General features: G+C 37.1%; 1 protein-coding gene across 16 annotated transcripts in view; it reads left to right on the top strand.

The window, feature by feature from the left end:
- Positions 1-16993, top strand: part of PARD3 (par-3 family cell polarity regulator) — a 481499-nt gene that overhangs the window by 320888 nt on the left and 143618 nt on the right. For 11 of the 16 annotated variants that reach the window (XM_080384293.1, XM_080384294.1, XM_080384283.1 and 8 more), the window contains 4 exons: positions 424-613; positions 5629-5780; positions 6830-6874; positions 13231-13458. In XM_080384293.1, coding sequence (XP_080240419.1) covers positions 424-613; positions 5629-5780; positions 6830-6874; positions 13231-13458 — 615 coding nt within the window. The remainder of the gene's footprint in view (positions 1-423; positions 614-5628; positions 5781-6829; positions 6875-13230; positions 13459-16993) is intronic. The other 5 variants (XM_080384279.1, XM_080384288.1, XM_080384290.1 and 2 more) reach the window with 3 other exon arrangements.

A 16993-nucleotide genomic window follows, 5' to 3' on the forward strand; every position in this document is an offset into this window, starting at 1 on the left:
ATCAGGAAACACTTTTTCACTGTGAGGGTGACTAAGCAGTGGCGCAGTTTGCCCAGGGATGTGGTGGAGTAGAAATATTCAGAAGTCATTTGGTCAGAGTCCTGGGCAACTGGCTGTAGGCGTCCCTGCTTGAGCCAGCATGGATGGAGCAGGTGAGAGGTCCCTTCCAACCTCAGCCCTCCTGGGATTCTGTGATCTTCCTGCAGTAGGTCACCGATGCAACTGGTATATATTACTTTTCAAACCTCTGCGTAGGAAGATGCGTAAAAATCAGACATAGTTACTTTCATTATCTGTGTTGTGTCTCTCTTATCAGTCGCATTGCAGTTTGGCGTGACATTTTATCAGCTGTGATTATATGTTATTCAAGGCACACTCTGCCATTATTTACTTTTGGGTTTTTTTCTTCCTTTTATTGTTCAGGTAAATATCAGCTGTCTCCAACGGTGAACATGCCCCAAGATGACACTGTCATTATTGAAGATGACAGGCTGTCAGTCCTCCCTCCTCATCTCTCTGACCAGTCGTCATCCAGTTCCCATGATGATGTTGGATTTGGCACTGTTGATGCTGGTGGATGGGCTAAAGCTGCAATTAATGAGTCAACAGACTGGTAAGAGAATGGTTTAGTGGAAGGAAAAAAAACCCATGACTGCAGTTACATCTTTTTCTTTAGTTTAATTTTTGGCTACTGCTAATACTAATCTCCCCCCTCTCCTTCACATTTTGATTCACTGTTTTCAAACTGGTAATTGTGCCTGTTTCAGGAAGGAGGGCTGTACAGAAAATTTGTTAGACTTTCTACTTCTGATTGTAATTTTGTGCTCTGTCAAAGCACACGTGTGGTAATGCTATTAATTGTTATTAAGATCAGATTCATGTATTGCTGTGTTAATTTGATGATTTGATATCAGTTTAGTTGCCAACTGAACTAGCTTTTATAAAAAAAAAAACGCCTTTGCAAAATATAAATACTTGAGTTCATGAAAGAATACTTCCAATTGGAAATTTTAATTTATAAACCTCACTGTAAATATTTCAACATTTAGAAAACAAAGGTGTTGTCTTTGTCTTCCAGTATATATCTAGGAGCCTTTTAGTTCTATATACTCTCTTGGTTTTCCTAATAATGTACAGTAATTTGAAAATCTGCTTAGAGGTCAAGGCAGCAATTTGTTTTGCCTTAGTGTCAATGCTTGTGCACCAAGAGCTAGTTAGGATTTCTTCATTATGCATAAAGAAATATCTTTCATAACTTTGTATGATTTGTAACTATCATGCAAAGACAGTGTACTGTAATAGCTCTAAATTTAAAAATATGAAAGTAATAGTTCCACATCTAAAACTGTAGAAAGTAACTTCATATGTCTAATCTATAGTAAAAATAATTTCTGTGTATCTTAGATTGACTCTCTAATTACTTTCATACATTTGAGTATAAGAGTCTTCGTGATGAATGCATTGAGCTCCATTATTGACTTGCTTAGATTCCTGGCAAAGAAATACTGTTTATTGCTTAGTACAATTAATACAGATCTAAGATTTAATTTCCATGTCCTGTAATTATGTATAGTAATGGCAAAATAAAAGCCCACCTCTGTACGCTGCCACTTCTTGAAGCGAGATAATTACCACAAATAGTGTGAAATATATGAATTTTCTTATTTTTCTTGTCTTTCAAGCCTGTTATGAATGTGTCAGCAATATCTTAATAAAACAGCAATAGCACCTGCCAGCTGATATGCACCTGTCATCTTCTTCTTTGCTTTATATTAGTTTATTTCATCTTATGTCCAGGAATTGAGTTCTGTATTTTAAGCACTGTTTCAATGATTGTATAAAAAGTTTATGTTTTTTTATTTATCCCCATTTGCATATTTTCTTAAAATGTTGCTGCTCTTCTCTTGGACAAGTCATACCTGTGATCTGGGCCCTTGAAAAGTCCATCTATCTTTTGTAAAAGCTTTTAGAGCTGAGAATCTGAGAGGTTTAAACAGAATAGTACTCAAGGCTGCATATAAAAGCTTATTTGTGAGTGAATTTTTTTAGCTGAATATGAACAAAAACCTACAGCGTAAAGTAAAAGTCCATTTGAAACCTGCAGATGCTTTTACACTTACTTATGCAGCATATCTTACTATTCATATACTTTGAAAATGAACATAACAGTAAAGAAAAAAGGAATTAGATATTGTGGAATTGATCATGCTCAAAACCTGTAAATGTGTGTTTAAGAAATTGTAAAGGTCTTCAGATACAATTGCACTTAAAAGAGTGTATCAGTGCAGCCCCTTACTATCTAATGTATTCTATTTGTAAAAAAGTAAATAGCAGTAGAATTAGATTGTTGCATTAATTTCCTGCTGCTAATGGATGAAGGAAGACTTGTAAAACGAAGGTGCATTGTATGGTTTTGCTGGAAGGCACAAAGGGTAAAACTAAGAATATGGATGAAGGGTTATCCAAACAAGAATGGCAGCTGTTCTGAATCACAGAAGAAAATGTAAGCTTTTCCAGCCTCACAGTATCTCCCTAATCCTTGATGAAAATGTTATGAAAACAAAGGGGCAATAAGACAGGATTAATAAGTGGAATTTTAATAACATTGAGGGTCAAAAGACGGTTACATTCTTTTAAGGATCAACTGTCATTCCAGAAATCTTATTTGTTAAGTATGCTAGAATATAGTAAATTGCATTTGGCATTGCTTAATGACTTGCACTAAATTCACCTTCTGTCTTTTATTAATGTAGTTGAAAAATATTAAAATGAGGCATTTTTAGGGGCATTAGTTCCTCCTCTGTATTCGTTGGCTTTTCGAGCTGTGCATTTTCACAGGGGCTTTTGAATACTTTTAGGCAACATCCATACGTTCAAACTCCTGTGATCTGCTCCTTCCTTAGTTACTAAAACACCCTTGTGGGTCTATAACAACAGAAATAAACCAGGACATGGAAACTGATGACTCTACATAGCGCTCAGATATTTGTGCTGTAAAAAGGTATGAGATGTCGTGACATCAGAGAGCAAGTAATTTTTGGTGCTGTGTAGACCTTTGGTATGCAGGATGCTGTACAAACACAGTAATAATCCCCCTAATAAGCATGTGTGGAAGGTAGGTGTGGTAAGGGCAGGTAAGGGAAGCAGAGAGAAAGCCCCTAAAGGTGGTGTCAGTGGAAATGCTGGGATCCAGTCTCCAGAATTCCTGGTTGCTGATGCCATGTGCAGACCCACTGCCCTCTCCAGGACCTGTGGTGTCCTTTTCGAGTTTCATTTAACTTTGGAATTTTCAGTCAGTTCTTAGGACTTCAAGTTGAGTATATATGTGCATGCTGTATTTACGTGAAAATGATATTCAGCTTTATTAGAAACGTTAGGTATATGGATCAAAGCAAGCTCATATGAAAAAAAGGAGCATGCAGCCAAAACAAATAGTTTTAGAAATTCACCCTTTTTGCAGAAAGTGTCACAGGATACATTTTGTTCAGCAAGATGAAGCCGGTCGTTTTTAACTAATGTGAGCTGTGTTAACAGATGTTGCTAGAGAAAATTCTCACTTTGTAAAACCACATTTTTCTGGCCTTCAGAGACAAGGCTGACTAGCAGTGAGCCAGAAACTCCTGTGTGGCCTTGGGAAGGTCATTTATGATCTGATTATGAAAGGTGTTGAAACCCTCTAAGTTCAGTTGAGTCACTTGGAGGACGTTTTCAGACTTAGGTGGTTCTTACTCAGCTGTGTGTTGTGCTGCTGTAAATGCTAGAAGTGTATGTTGGCCTTGTCTGTCTTATCTTTCTGTCATGTGGAGATAATTTTTTCCATATTTTGTGGGAGTGAATGTGAGGACTAAGTAGTTATTTTTGAGTTTGGGCTCTGATTCATCAGAGCTCTTAAGCATATGCTCCAAAATGTTGCTACATTGTGCAGACATCTCTGAAATAGTTGCAGTAATTAAATGTAAAACATTATGAGCCTGAGCCAGAAACGTTAAAGTCAAAAGGCACTTGACATTGACTTTATTCATATAAGCTCTGATGCTGGTCTCACTTAAGTATTATATGCTTGTCACATACACATATCTTATTATTTGTAAATCTGCCACTACTAGACTGAATTTTTTCTAGGCTGCCTGGTAATGCAGATAGTGATTTTCACTCTTTATAGTACTTGATATCTTTGGATATTTTTTCTTACCTCTATTTACTGTTGTGCCTAATACCAAGGTGTTTCTTGTTCAAAGATGCTTCCATAAATTATAGTACATAGCATACATAAACATGTGCATGTTACAGAATTTGTAAGTTTGTTTCTGCAGAAATTCACTATTTGCCTGTTTCTCACTAGGTATGAAATGTGTATTATACTTACCCTGAAAGCAGAACATAATTCTTTTGAAACATTACTGAATAGTAACATGTATGTATAAAATATTTTGAATGGCATTTAGTCTATTTAGAGAACTTAGTGACAAAATATTTAGCTTTTTTTATCTTGAAGTACAACAACAATCAAAGGGGGGATTTCGAGGGATCTTTTTTGGTATAGGCTAGATAACAACAGTGCAAAATGCTAATTTTTTCCAGTATTTTATGCTTTTGTTGCTTTTTTGTGCCAGCTAAAGTATAAATCTAAATTGTTTGGGCTTGCCTTCAGAATCTTTTAATACTCTCTCCTTTTCCAGGAGTTAGAAGATCTTTGTGTGAATTTCCTTTTATATTACAGTTTATCAGAAATAAGCAATCTTGTGATTTTTTTATTATGATTTTTTAGGTTTTTTTAACATGCGTTGTGGCCATGGTGACACGTTGCAAGCCTAAGGTTTAGCTTGCACACCAAATTTTGCCTGCATTCTTGCGCTCGTGTTTGTGCCAACATTTGACCAACATTAATAAAACTATCGTGAGCATGCTTTTGATGAAGCATGGTGAAATGCCAGTCACTGCTCCCTGAAGACCTGGCTCACACAGCCAAGGTCATGCAAGAATCGTGCAGAAGACCCTGAAACTCAGTCCAGTTTTACCCCTGTTTCTGATTTAGTGGTGGAACCATTGTGGTGAATACTTGTTCTGTAGGGAAGTAGTGAGTAAAAATACATTTGTCTGTCATAGCCAGGTTAAAACCAGGAGATGCTGTGAAAAATTTACAAGCAATGTCACATATGGAGAGAAATTTTAATGCAGTCTTTAAATGAAGAAATTTAAAGCTCTGTGGGCTTCAGGCAGGACAGATTCTATTTATGCTTTACTAAAAGCATGTTGTGATGGATAAAAATCTGATAATTTGCTATCAACAGAATCTATTTGTTTCTGCTGAAGAAAAAGGAACTATTTTATTCTCCCTCAAATTATTCCTGTGTTGGGGTTGTGCGTTCTGATAATATATGTATAGTGTACCAGCTATGTATATCTTTCACTAAAGCTTATAAGTGAAATTCTTGATACTTTTTAATTAGAATTACTCGATGCAAGTAAAACAAATGCATCGTGTAACTGAGTACTTGCAGTGGTTTATTTAAAAATGTGCACTTCATTGTTGGTAGACGTCACGTGCTAAATAAATGCTTTTCTCTGCAGAGTGAAAGGTTGCGTGATCTTGATAAATGTTCGCATGATTTTTTTCCCTTCTTACAGCACTCTTAGTCCAGATGTTGATCCAGTGCTTGCCTTCCAGCGAGAGGGTTTTGGACGCCAGAGCATGTCAGAAAAGCGTACAAAGCAATTTTCAGATGCCAGTCAGTTGGAGTTTGTTAAAACACGAAAATCCAAAAGCATGGATCTAGGTAGTGAGTGATATTTTTTAACTTGTTTTATTTGAACCTGATTTTCTTGTTGTAAGTATATAGATTTTGTGATTCCAAATATGTTGTTTATGTGCAGTACTACTACATGTAATGTCTACTGGGGGGAAGTAAAGCATTCTTAATGTGAATGGCCATGTGGCCTGTGTATTGTTTGTGCCACTTGTAAATGTCTGTACATTTAAATACCATAGCCCTCTGGATATATGGTTATAAACATTAAAAGTATTTATTAAAACGGAGGTGAAAAGTGCATTTACCAATCCATATAGAATAACTGTGTAAAACTACCACGCTGTGGTTCTGTGTAGACAGGATTATTCTCAGTTCATGATGATAATACAGTTAGCCTTAAAGATCCTTTGTAGTCTCTCATTTTGTAGATGGATTCAGAATTAGAAAATGGGGCTAGTCTGACATCTGTCTGAGAGCCAAGTTTCAATATTTACATCAGAAGCCCTGTAAAGGAGCAGTGGCTAAGACAGGCAATCGACTGTAATCATTTTAACTGATAAAACAACTGGGAATAAGTAATTGCCAACAAGCCCATCTATTTTTCTGCCATTGAATTTAGACTCTGAAGTGCAGACTCTAGTAACCTTAAACAGTGAGTTTTGATTATTTAAACACACAAAATTCCCTACTCAGAATAATATCATATAATATGATTCACTCCTTTACAATAATTGTGAATATCTTGACTACAATCCCTAATTCACCAACTTCCTCAGGGGATAGTAAGGTTGGTGGTACTGACTTGTCTTGACTAGTTGTGATGTGCTAACGTGTAAATAACATATTGTACCTGCCTGTGATGTGAACATGACTGACATTGCATGAAGGTTACTAGTTTGCTGCCATTTCTACCTAGAATGTTTGCTTACTGTTGCAATTTATTTGCATGAAGTATTACATTGCTAAGGTCTCCTAACTTTAAAAAAAAAAAAAAAAAAAGGCAAAACAAAAGGAATGTTGGATGCATGTGGGGCATGGGCACTAACTGGGCTAACCGTTATACATTTACCTTTTAACAGTAGCTGACGAGACTAAGCTCAGTACAATGGATGACCAGAAAACAGGTAAGAATTGACAGTAAGGCTGTTGCTATAGAAACCTTGGTCAAAGCAGCTTACCACAATTACAGAACTGCCAGTCAAATTGCATGAAAACATGAATATTCCAGTACTTGCATGGCTGCTTTCTATTGTCGTGAATAATCAAGTTGTACAGAAAAAGAAAACTCTCTATAGAGATAAATATCTTGCGTAGTATATTCAGCCAGGTCATACATGTGACGGGAGGTGGACACCTGTTTCTACACTTGGAGCTCATAATTTTGACCTTTCAAAAAATCTTGGAAAAATCTCCTCCTACTTCAAACTCTAATGTGCAGAGAGACGATGTAGAAGAGTTGAATGTTTGGCTATTAGAGTGCTAACACAGTGCTTAGAACTAATTATTTTAATTAGAAAACTGCTACCTTTGCCTTAAATGGTCATCAGATATGTGTTGTGAGTTCACTTCAAGACTTATTTGTGCAAGTTGATTTGCCTTTGGAGCTGAAACCTGAGCATCGTAACAGGACAGAAGGATATGTAAATATAATCTTTTCCACATAACCATCAATTGTAACATTTCATACAATGATAATGAGAAATAGCTTTCAAAGCAATTTTTTTTTTATTAGTAATTAAAATAATGCACCAACTGCAATTATGAACCTTTATGATTTATTAATATAAGTTAGCTTTTGGCCTTTGGAATGTTATTTTAATTAGGCTAGATCCAGAAGACACCATAACATTACTTAGCTCTAATTAGGAACAATTCACCTTTTTAACCTGAAAATATTATTTATTTTAGTATGATTTGGGGAGAAGGGCATACAGAATTTATAATTAATAATTCACAACTGCATCTCTGTTTAACCATACTTTACAACATGAGTAGGAATATTGAAAAGCTGTAAGTACTCAAGTGACAAAATCATAATTTTTATTTAAACAGGTGAAACTTCTAGGTCTTAAAATATTGCAGAATTTGGCCACACACTTGCAGCTTTACAAATTGAGAATGAGTACACAAAATAAAAATGTATGAATGTTTTGAAGGACTAAGGCCATCGGAGTGTAAATGTATGAATTATGTTAATGATTGTGGTAATAATCAGTGCATAGGAACTGCTTTTGCCCCTGAGCATTATTCACATTGAAAGGAGTTATAGATCAAACTAAAATGTATTGTAAATTATTTTTCATTTTCTTATTAGCCTGCCTATTTGATTGAAATATGGTTAGAATGGTGTAAAATGCATGTATTTTAGTAAAATATGATGCTTAGGTTTTAAAAGTGCATAGTGGGTTTGGTGGTATCAATAGAGGGTGGTGTTAATTGAGTGTAGTTTTTCTCTATGTGTAACACCTGGATTAAATTCCAGAAAAAGAGACAAGTCGGACAACTCGGGTGAAAGAGCATGACCATAACCATCTGGACTAACCACTTACATATTTTGTGTGCAGCAAGTTCAGTGGCTGGAAAAAAGGAAAAAAAACCCTTTTACTGTACTTGTATTTTATTTATCTTGAGTGCTTTTAACTGGGTTTTGTATATAAACACTGGATTTCTCCCATTTCTGAAGATGGATGTGGTTGTTAAACAAACCACTTACTGTAGTTTGGCTTAAAAATTGTCGGGTTCTAAGAAAAAAAAAATGCTTCAAATGTGTGGTGAACTATGTTTTAATGAACTGTAGAAGCCAGAAAGCTTTAGCGTGTATTTACTTCAAAAAAAATAAAAACAAACTCTGTTACAGTCAGAGTTGAACTTAATAGTATCGGCTGAAAAGGGGAGTGTAGAACTCACCAGCCCTAGTTACTATAATAGATTTTTAATTATTTTTCTTTCTATAGTTCACTTGAAGTGCCTAATACTTGCAGTGTTTACAGTTCATCCAAGCGCTGAAGCACATTCAGTAGCAATTGAGCATGGCTTATTTGTGGAGTTCCAGGCATGCTGTAGTTCTAGGTGGTTATTTTTCCATGTATACATTGTGAAAACAAAAAATAAATGAAAAAAATATATATCTAAATTGTTTATTTATTTATTTTTACACAGTGTTTTAAAAATAAACTCTTTTATTAAATGGACCCAAAATGAAACTATTTTTGATACAGTTGCTTGATCTATTCCTCCCCTGCTCACCCCAGTCAAAATGTTACTCTTTTAGTGTATGATCTGAACTAGAAATAGAAGAATTTATCGGATTTAATGGAACAGATGTTAGTAAATAGACTCACTGCTAATGTCCTTTAATAAAGTGTTTAGAAAGTAGATTTCATGCCTTTGCAAAACTGAGTTTATCAAATCGAGGGAGGTTTTTGGCATCAGTTGCTGGTAGCATTTAACCTGAGACTTAATAAAAATAATGTTTCAGAAAGAAACAAAATTGCAGTTTTAAATCATTTAAAAGAAAGCGCTGACGAAAAGTTTGGTTTATAGCCTTCAGCCACTGAGGGAAATTTCATATATCCTGTGACACCACGGTTTTTGCCTTTGCAAATTGCCCAAGTGGATTTGTGGCACTGTATAAATACTTAACAATAAGATGAGAGAAATGGAAGCACAATGAGTTGTTAAACAGCATCAGAGGAAGGGAAAAACGAAGGGCTTGGAGCAGGGAGCAACATGTAGGCTTCGTGTCATGTATTGCATGTTAAATGTCTCGTTGGATCTGTATGTACTGTGAAGTTATGTGGTGGGGGCTGTCTTTACCGTGTGGGAGCAGGCGCACACCCTGTCAGCAGAGTCATGCATGAGCAGAGCTTGGCTGCATGGCCTGGAGGGCAAGGCTTGGCCATTGTCCCCAAGGGCTGGCCAGCTGGGGACATCAGGAGGGGTGACGCATGTGTGGTGGGCAGTGGCTGGGCTTGGCCAGGTGGAGCGAGCATGTTACAAAGCCCTTGAGAGGATGGATCGGGGTATGTGGCACGTAGAGTAAAGCCATATGGTGGAGCGTGTAAGTGGAGTGTGCGAGGAGACTGTGCACATGGTGGCAGTCGCAGTAGGGGGACTGCTGTGGTACGGAGGGATAAATCTACCTCAAAGGATATTTGTTAAGAAAATTGTTGAAAAGGAAGATTTTGATAAACTTCAAATTTTAAAAATGATAAAAGAATCCCTTTCATCCCTCAGTTATATAAAGATGCTTTAGGCAGATGTGTCTTTTCCTCTTCTTTTTTTTCTACTTTAAATTCTGGTGTCAAAATAGAAGTAGAACTCATTCTGAGCAGATAACATTTCTGATGATTACCACCAGTGCTGTAAAGGCTGGAAGAAAATGCTGACATTTTTGTATGTAGAAAACAAGGTTTTGATGTGACTCATAAATTTTAAACAGAATCCATTTTAAAGAAAGTTTGCTGTTTCTAACCAGATTATGGGTAAACAACTCACTTTCTGGCTGGTGAACTCTAGTAATAAATTCTGAACTCACTCAATTTACAGGCAGGCTTAACTATATATTTTGAAAAGAGTAGGCTCGCTATGAAGTGGCCATAAGAAGATAGTGAAGGTATTAAAATATACATAGCTTTACAATTGCAGCACTTAAAATTTCTTGCGAAAGGACATTTCCCTCTTTCAAATTCTGCAACCTGTTCACATTTGTGCTCATGGCCACCCAAGTTCAATAAATATCCCTATCATTTTTGTAATCCATTATTAGTTTTACAGTACTCAGGAACATTAGGTCATGTCCCATCTAGCTTTTCCTTTGGGAAAGGCCAACTTACATAAATACAGTTTTCACAAAGATCTGTATTGAGTGGCAGGAAATGGAATTTTTTTTAATGTCCTTTAAGAACATAAATGGGCACATAAATGCCTCCTTTATAATTACTGTTTACAAAAAGAGCCACTCAGTAATTAGGAAAAGATATACGAGCATTACATTTAGAAGGTTGCAAAGCAGAATGTAGAATAAGGAAGTTTACAGTAAGTTGCCATGTAAGGGGATACCCTTTCCTTTTGTATATGAGATTGAATCTGTCAAACAGCTGGTTTATATATGATTGTCCCATTTCCTCTTTTTTTTTCTTTCAAAATGTTGCATTCATTTTTGCTGTCTCTGACTGTTTTTGGTAGAATACAATCTCAAAAAGTAAAAACCAAAATGTCATTTCTTGTGTACTGCAGGCTTTAGTGCAGGAATAGCAGGTTTTGGCATATGCTAGAAAGCGGACAGTTTATAGGGAATTGTCTAAACTGGAGTTCTTTTACTTGGTAGAGAAAGTGTATGTAAAAATCCTTGCCTTAGACTTCAGCTCATGTTCAGAAGTCTGATGAACGTGAACTGCTGCTTGTTTGCACAGCTGGGAGGCCATCAGACCTCCTTAGTCCCAGTTGCTCTGGCTCACCCCCACAGCTGCACTGTGCCCCCAGCCATCCTCGTGACCCTGGGCCCTGCAGCAGGTACCAGCTGTGAGTGAGAGGGTGACTTCTTCTAGGAGATGCAATTTCTTCAAAATAAAATTTCTCGTTTGTTGGGGATGTTTATTTCTGGCCAAGGGTCCAAGCAGCAGGACTCTGGACCACTGGGGGAACAAAACTGCAGGAGTTGTCTAGACCTGTGAAAGAGGATTTTTGTTTTGTTTCTGTTTACAAGTTCATCTTATCAGTAGGAAAGCTGAAGGGGAATAATTTGACAACTACGGTTTGAATTTTTTTGATCTGAGGGATTTCAGTTTAACATAATTGCCTAGACTTTGGGTAGGTGAATAGAAAATAAAAGTGTTTACTGCCTTGCTCCATCTCATACCAAGTTAACAAACTACATGGAGAGGACTTGCCGTGACGCTATTCTGCATCCCTTTGGTAGGTCCAGCAACCCCTTTCCTCCCCACCCAGTCTGAATGGACAAAGAAGCTGGTTTTGAGTAGTATAAGTAGCAGTTTTCCCCAGTTTAAGGTAAATTCACCTTTGTTTAGAATGGTGACAGATACTGTCTCTGTTTTCCCTCCTAATATCTACCAGAATAGGGATCAACTGCAGAACTGTGTGCTATTCTGAGATAAATACTTAAAAAAGATAATTTTCCTTTCTTGCATTATTCACACCAGACCATGTTTACAAATGTATTGTTCATTGGTTTGGTATCCCTGAGAGCTCAGTTCTTGGCTCTGTCTCTCAGGGTTTTGAAATTTATATTTCTGTGCCTCTGTCAGATGACGATACTGATATCAACTAATTAACAACCCACTGCCTGGGGTTGCTGAGGTGCCACCACACTCATCTCTGTTCTGCTGCCTTTGGGTAGAGAAAAAGTGAGGTTTCCATATTCTAGGTGAGGGCTCTGGTCTCCTAACTTCAAGAAATGTAGCTGTCATGATGATGATGGTGATGCCTCACCTCATCTTGCTGTCTAGCCCCAAATCCTATGGAAAATCCGGCCCAGACTGTACTGCACTTCTGAAGAAAATCACTTCAAATAAATGCAGTGATATTTCTTTTTCCCCTCTGAAAGATTTCTTCCAGTTTTAACTATAATATGAAATCTAATTGTGCAATTGTCAGCTGATTTATACTGTCAGAGTGTTTATCTAAAAACAGAGGCTAGACATTTAGTCCACAAACCTGAGAAGATAAGTCCGTATGGGGAAAGGCTTTTGCAGGATACTGTCTGGGACTTTCTTGGCACACCTCTGGACATGCTGCAGCGGTGCCTTCAGCCCCAGCTGTAGCACTGCCCAAACATCGACCTGGTGACTGCCAGGAATGTGTTTCTTTTCCAGCTGGTTAACTGGCATTGCCTAATTGGGTCCTTTCTACAGATTATTTTTAAGCAATTTTGCAAAATCCCAGCAAGTCACTGGTATTTCTCAGAAGTATTTCATTATGAAATTGCTAGCAGTTTGATGCAAGTCTTTAACACTTGATTAAAAGCAAACAGCATGTTCCTTGAAACCAGAAGTCAGGCTACTTTGCAAGACTTACTCTTAACACAGTAAGATTCATGCCCATAATCTGCTTTCTGTTCAACAGTGGCTAGTACAGATGAAATTTTCTGCTCAAAACAAAAATAATTAATAGTTTTGTTAGATATGTATCTCTGCAGTTTTTATGAGCTGTTTTTAAAGCCCTGTGATTATGTTATCATTCAAATTGTTTAAAGTAATAGTAATGGATGTTGGTCTCTCTTCACTGATTTGAAAAGCCAGACATTGCTAACATTGTCGGTTTCGTTAACAATGACTTGACATACTCATTCACTTCTGAGACCAACAAATCTGTGGAGAATTCCCTACAGATTATTGAGAGATGGTGTGAATAATGTTAAGTGTGTCCCTAAAGACTTTCAGGATGGATATGCATAATCAAGCATGCAGTTCTCAATACTAATTCTAATTACTTCTTTTTTTCTCCCCCTTAAATCACTAAGGTTCCCCAACCAGAGATGTGGGGCCTTCATTAGGTCTGAAGAAATCCAGCTCATTAGAAAGTCTGCAGACAGCCGTTGCTGAGGTGACTCTGAATGGCGATATTCCCTTCCACCGCCCGCGCCCGCGGATTATCCGAGGACGAGGCTGCAACGAAAGCTTCAGAGCTGCCATAGACAAATCATACGATAAACCTGTAGCAGATGATGATGATGAAGGCATGGAAACTTGTAAGTAAGCTATTGCTGAACATAAAAAATATTGACTACATATGTTAATTTATTTAGAAAGCAATTAAAAGTAGTTGAAGATAATTTTAGGATTTTAAAAGAATAGAACTGACTTATTTTCATCATATTTCTTTTCCAGGCTTTTTCCCTTCATATGCATTAACAGATTGCAACACTCTGCAGCTTCCTTCCCTTCTAAAATAAGAAAATAAGATTATTAGGAGTGTGTTTACTTAAATTACTATGAAAATTTTCTGTAAGACAGCTAATAAATTTATTAATGTAAATTAGAAAAAAAAGTAATGCAGAAATACAAAAAGCCACTGAATTTATGTTACAAAACCATGTGCCTCTAACTTTGAAAGGGTACATTTGTAGTGTCTGGGGGGAAAAAAGAAATCACTGTCCTTTAATTAGAGTGAGTAAGGCTGGCAGATCTAATAAAATATGAAGTTAATGATTAGCTATTACCCACCCTAATGGGCATTCATTTACATTTTCAGTTCTTTAACCCAAAGTATGACCCAACATGTGGAGACTGTCATTAACATAAAAGAATCACTTCAAAGCTAACCTTATCATTACTGAACTATGTAAGAATGGGCTGGTAAAATGACAACTTGCATTGAATGAAAATAGTATGAATGGTAAATTACCTCAATAAGGAGTTGTATTAAAATCATTGAATTTTTAACCTTCATGATGTACTACTTTCAACATGTCACACACCAGCAGAACTTTTTTTAATCAACCAGCAACTAGTTAGAAGTTTATGAATGAAGAGGGTGGTGGGAAGGCTGAAGTAGTAAAATATTTAGCCTGAATGCTGACGGAAGAGGCTTGAAAAGATATTTTTCACCCTCGTCTCTTTAAAATTTTTTAGTTTTGGAAAGTCTGTTTCATAAGTCTCATTCCCTAATATTCTTTTATAAGCTACTTGTGTAATCACTCCTTTATTTTTTTAAAACTCCTTGATTGTTGGGTTTGGGGTTTTTTATACATCTGCCTCTTTCTAAAAGTGTTTTGAGACTGAAAGGGAGGTCATTTTGCTAGTCACTTTTCTCAAAGGTAGTTATGTGCAGAATTAATTCTGCTTCACTTTTCCAGCACCTAGCGATTTCACGCAGCAGTGAGGCTAAATGCTGGTCTGGTGCTGCTGGCTGTCAATCTGTTTCTGGCCAGTAGAAGAACAGGTATGAGAAAATATGCAGTGATCCTGCTCATTCTCCCAAACTGCATGCCGATTGATGGTTTTTGGGGACATAAGTGTATGTTTTTCTAAAAGACATTGTTTGGGGTGAGCCCACTGATAGCAATATCCTCTTTTAAGATGTGAGATATCCAGGGCTTATCCAGAAGTTACAAATGGTTTAACTTCATTTGATCAAAAACATGGCAAAACTCTTGTCATGACACGCTTTCTAGGTGAGTATAGGTGTATGAGATTACTATAAGGGATTTTGAGCTTATTGATGCAATGCATAGAGGGTAGCAAGGAAGTATTCAATGACCTTTGTCTCCTTTGCATGGGAGTAGTGGAAACCAGACAAAGCATTCTGGCTGAAATCAAAATGCCATGGAGGGAGGCTTTGCCCTCATCTCTCTGTATGGATGAACTCGTCTGGCACTGGTGGACCAAGAGCCATCTTGGTGTCATGGGAGAGCAAGAACGAGGCTGTTCTCAAACCTCACGTGGTGAAGAAGGGCTGAGCAAAGCGTGACCAAGCTATGTGCTTAGAACTATGCATTCTATATGAGTTACTTGTGTTTTAATAGCTTCTGTGTGTTATAAGAAAATATCTAAGAAGTAATCCAGAAATTGATAGTGCCAGGTTAATAGAAGCAGATGAGTAGCAAAGCAAATATAGTAAATTTGTTGGACAGAACTCAGTCCCTGAGGCCTTCTCCTCATGGTGGCCATGGGAGCTTAAGAGCTGGCCCAGCCATATGTTGCCTGTCTTTCTGAAAACGTGTCTGTATCTATGTTAAAACTGAAAGCATGGCAGACTGCTCCACTTCATGTAAATTATATGTGGCCTGAGGTTCCCAAGAATTTACCAAATGGTATCTTCAGATGGACAAAGCCTGGGCACGTACAAATAAGCAGACATCAATTTAGCAATCTGGTCCTAATGCTCACTGCTGCCATAATGCCATTGCCTAAGATTTTTTAAATTGTATTTACTTATTCCACAATTGTTTGAAATTAAAACATGGCTTTCTCTCATTATAAAACACAGGCAAACATGTCGGTGGTCAATTTGCTGATGCCCTTGAGATTGGATCCATTTGTCTGCCTTGGATTTTTTCCCCTTTCTCCTCCAAGTGTTTCAGTGCTAAGAGTGCTTCTTTCTTCCAGTGACCCTCTTTAGAGCAGCAAATAATAGCACTACAATGTATTGTATAAAGGAATTCTTAACATGTCATCACCCCGTATACAAAAGCCATAAAAGCACAGGTAGCATATGTGGCAAAGGGTCTGACTCTCTTCTGAATGTACGTGCTGTCCTTGGAACAACATGCTATTAAATTACTCAGTGTAGGATGAAAATTGGATAGCAGTGACCAGTTCTACGGCAACATTCTAAAAAGTATTTGGGCCAGATGCATTTGAGTTTTAATGGCTGCAAGGAAGTAATGTGTTGAAAAGTATAGGTGTTCAGCTTTTACTGACCATTTTTCCTGCTTTTTGTTTTTTTCCTTAATACTTGAAATAGCTGATTGGAAGCAAAATGGTTATCTTTAGTGTCTGGAATGAGAACAAGGCATTTGGATTGGGAGAGATCAACAAAGCTTTCTAATCTTTTGCTGAATCTTAATTGCTAGAATCTACAGCTGTATTAAATATCACAACAAGAGGCCTAGGAGCTTAGTGGCGAAATAGCTTCACATTAAGTAGCTTTGATTCCTCATGTGCATCTTTTCCATTTTATGGGTTAATTAGGGGAATAGCTTCATAATACCTATTTGTGTAGTTCTCCATAGTACAGTGTGGTTCATGAAATGACACTAGTTTTCAGGTTTAATTGATGTTTAAAGTATACTCCAATTTAATTTTTTGGCTTCAGCATCCTGAATGGAGAGGCAGGAGGTTGCAGGATAGGAAGGAAATAACAGCACCAGAACAAATACATTCTGTGTTATGCAGTAACCTAATGTCATTACTGCAACTTGACAAAAATTAGAAGTTTCATTTGTAGCCTGGGCTTGAATTTTAATTGAGCAGCATTTGCATTTGTTCTAAACACTAGTAATTAGGTGTATGTTAATTGCAGAATGACTGTGCTGCATAAAAGTGGAACAAGTTTCTTCATGTTGAGTCCTTTTAAGAAAACCAGAAATTCTGTTCAGTCCAGTGGAGACACCAGTGTTTACTCCAGGAGAACAGGCAGCCCAGTTCACAGGGCTCAGCCTAAGCTACAGAGTTAATTGCAAGCAAGTATGATAGACAAATATTTATTGCAGCACATGTTTGGAAAAGGAGGCAATATGACCTCCACAGAATATGCAAAATAAATAAAAAGAGGAAGCATTG

Source organism: Falco punctatus (assembly GCF_963210335.1).
Source record: "Falco punctatus genome assembly, chromosome: 4".
In the NCBI taxonomy this organism is placed as follows: Eukaryota; Metazoa; Chordata; class Aves; order Falconiformes; family Falconidae; genus Falco; species Falco punctatus.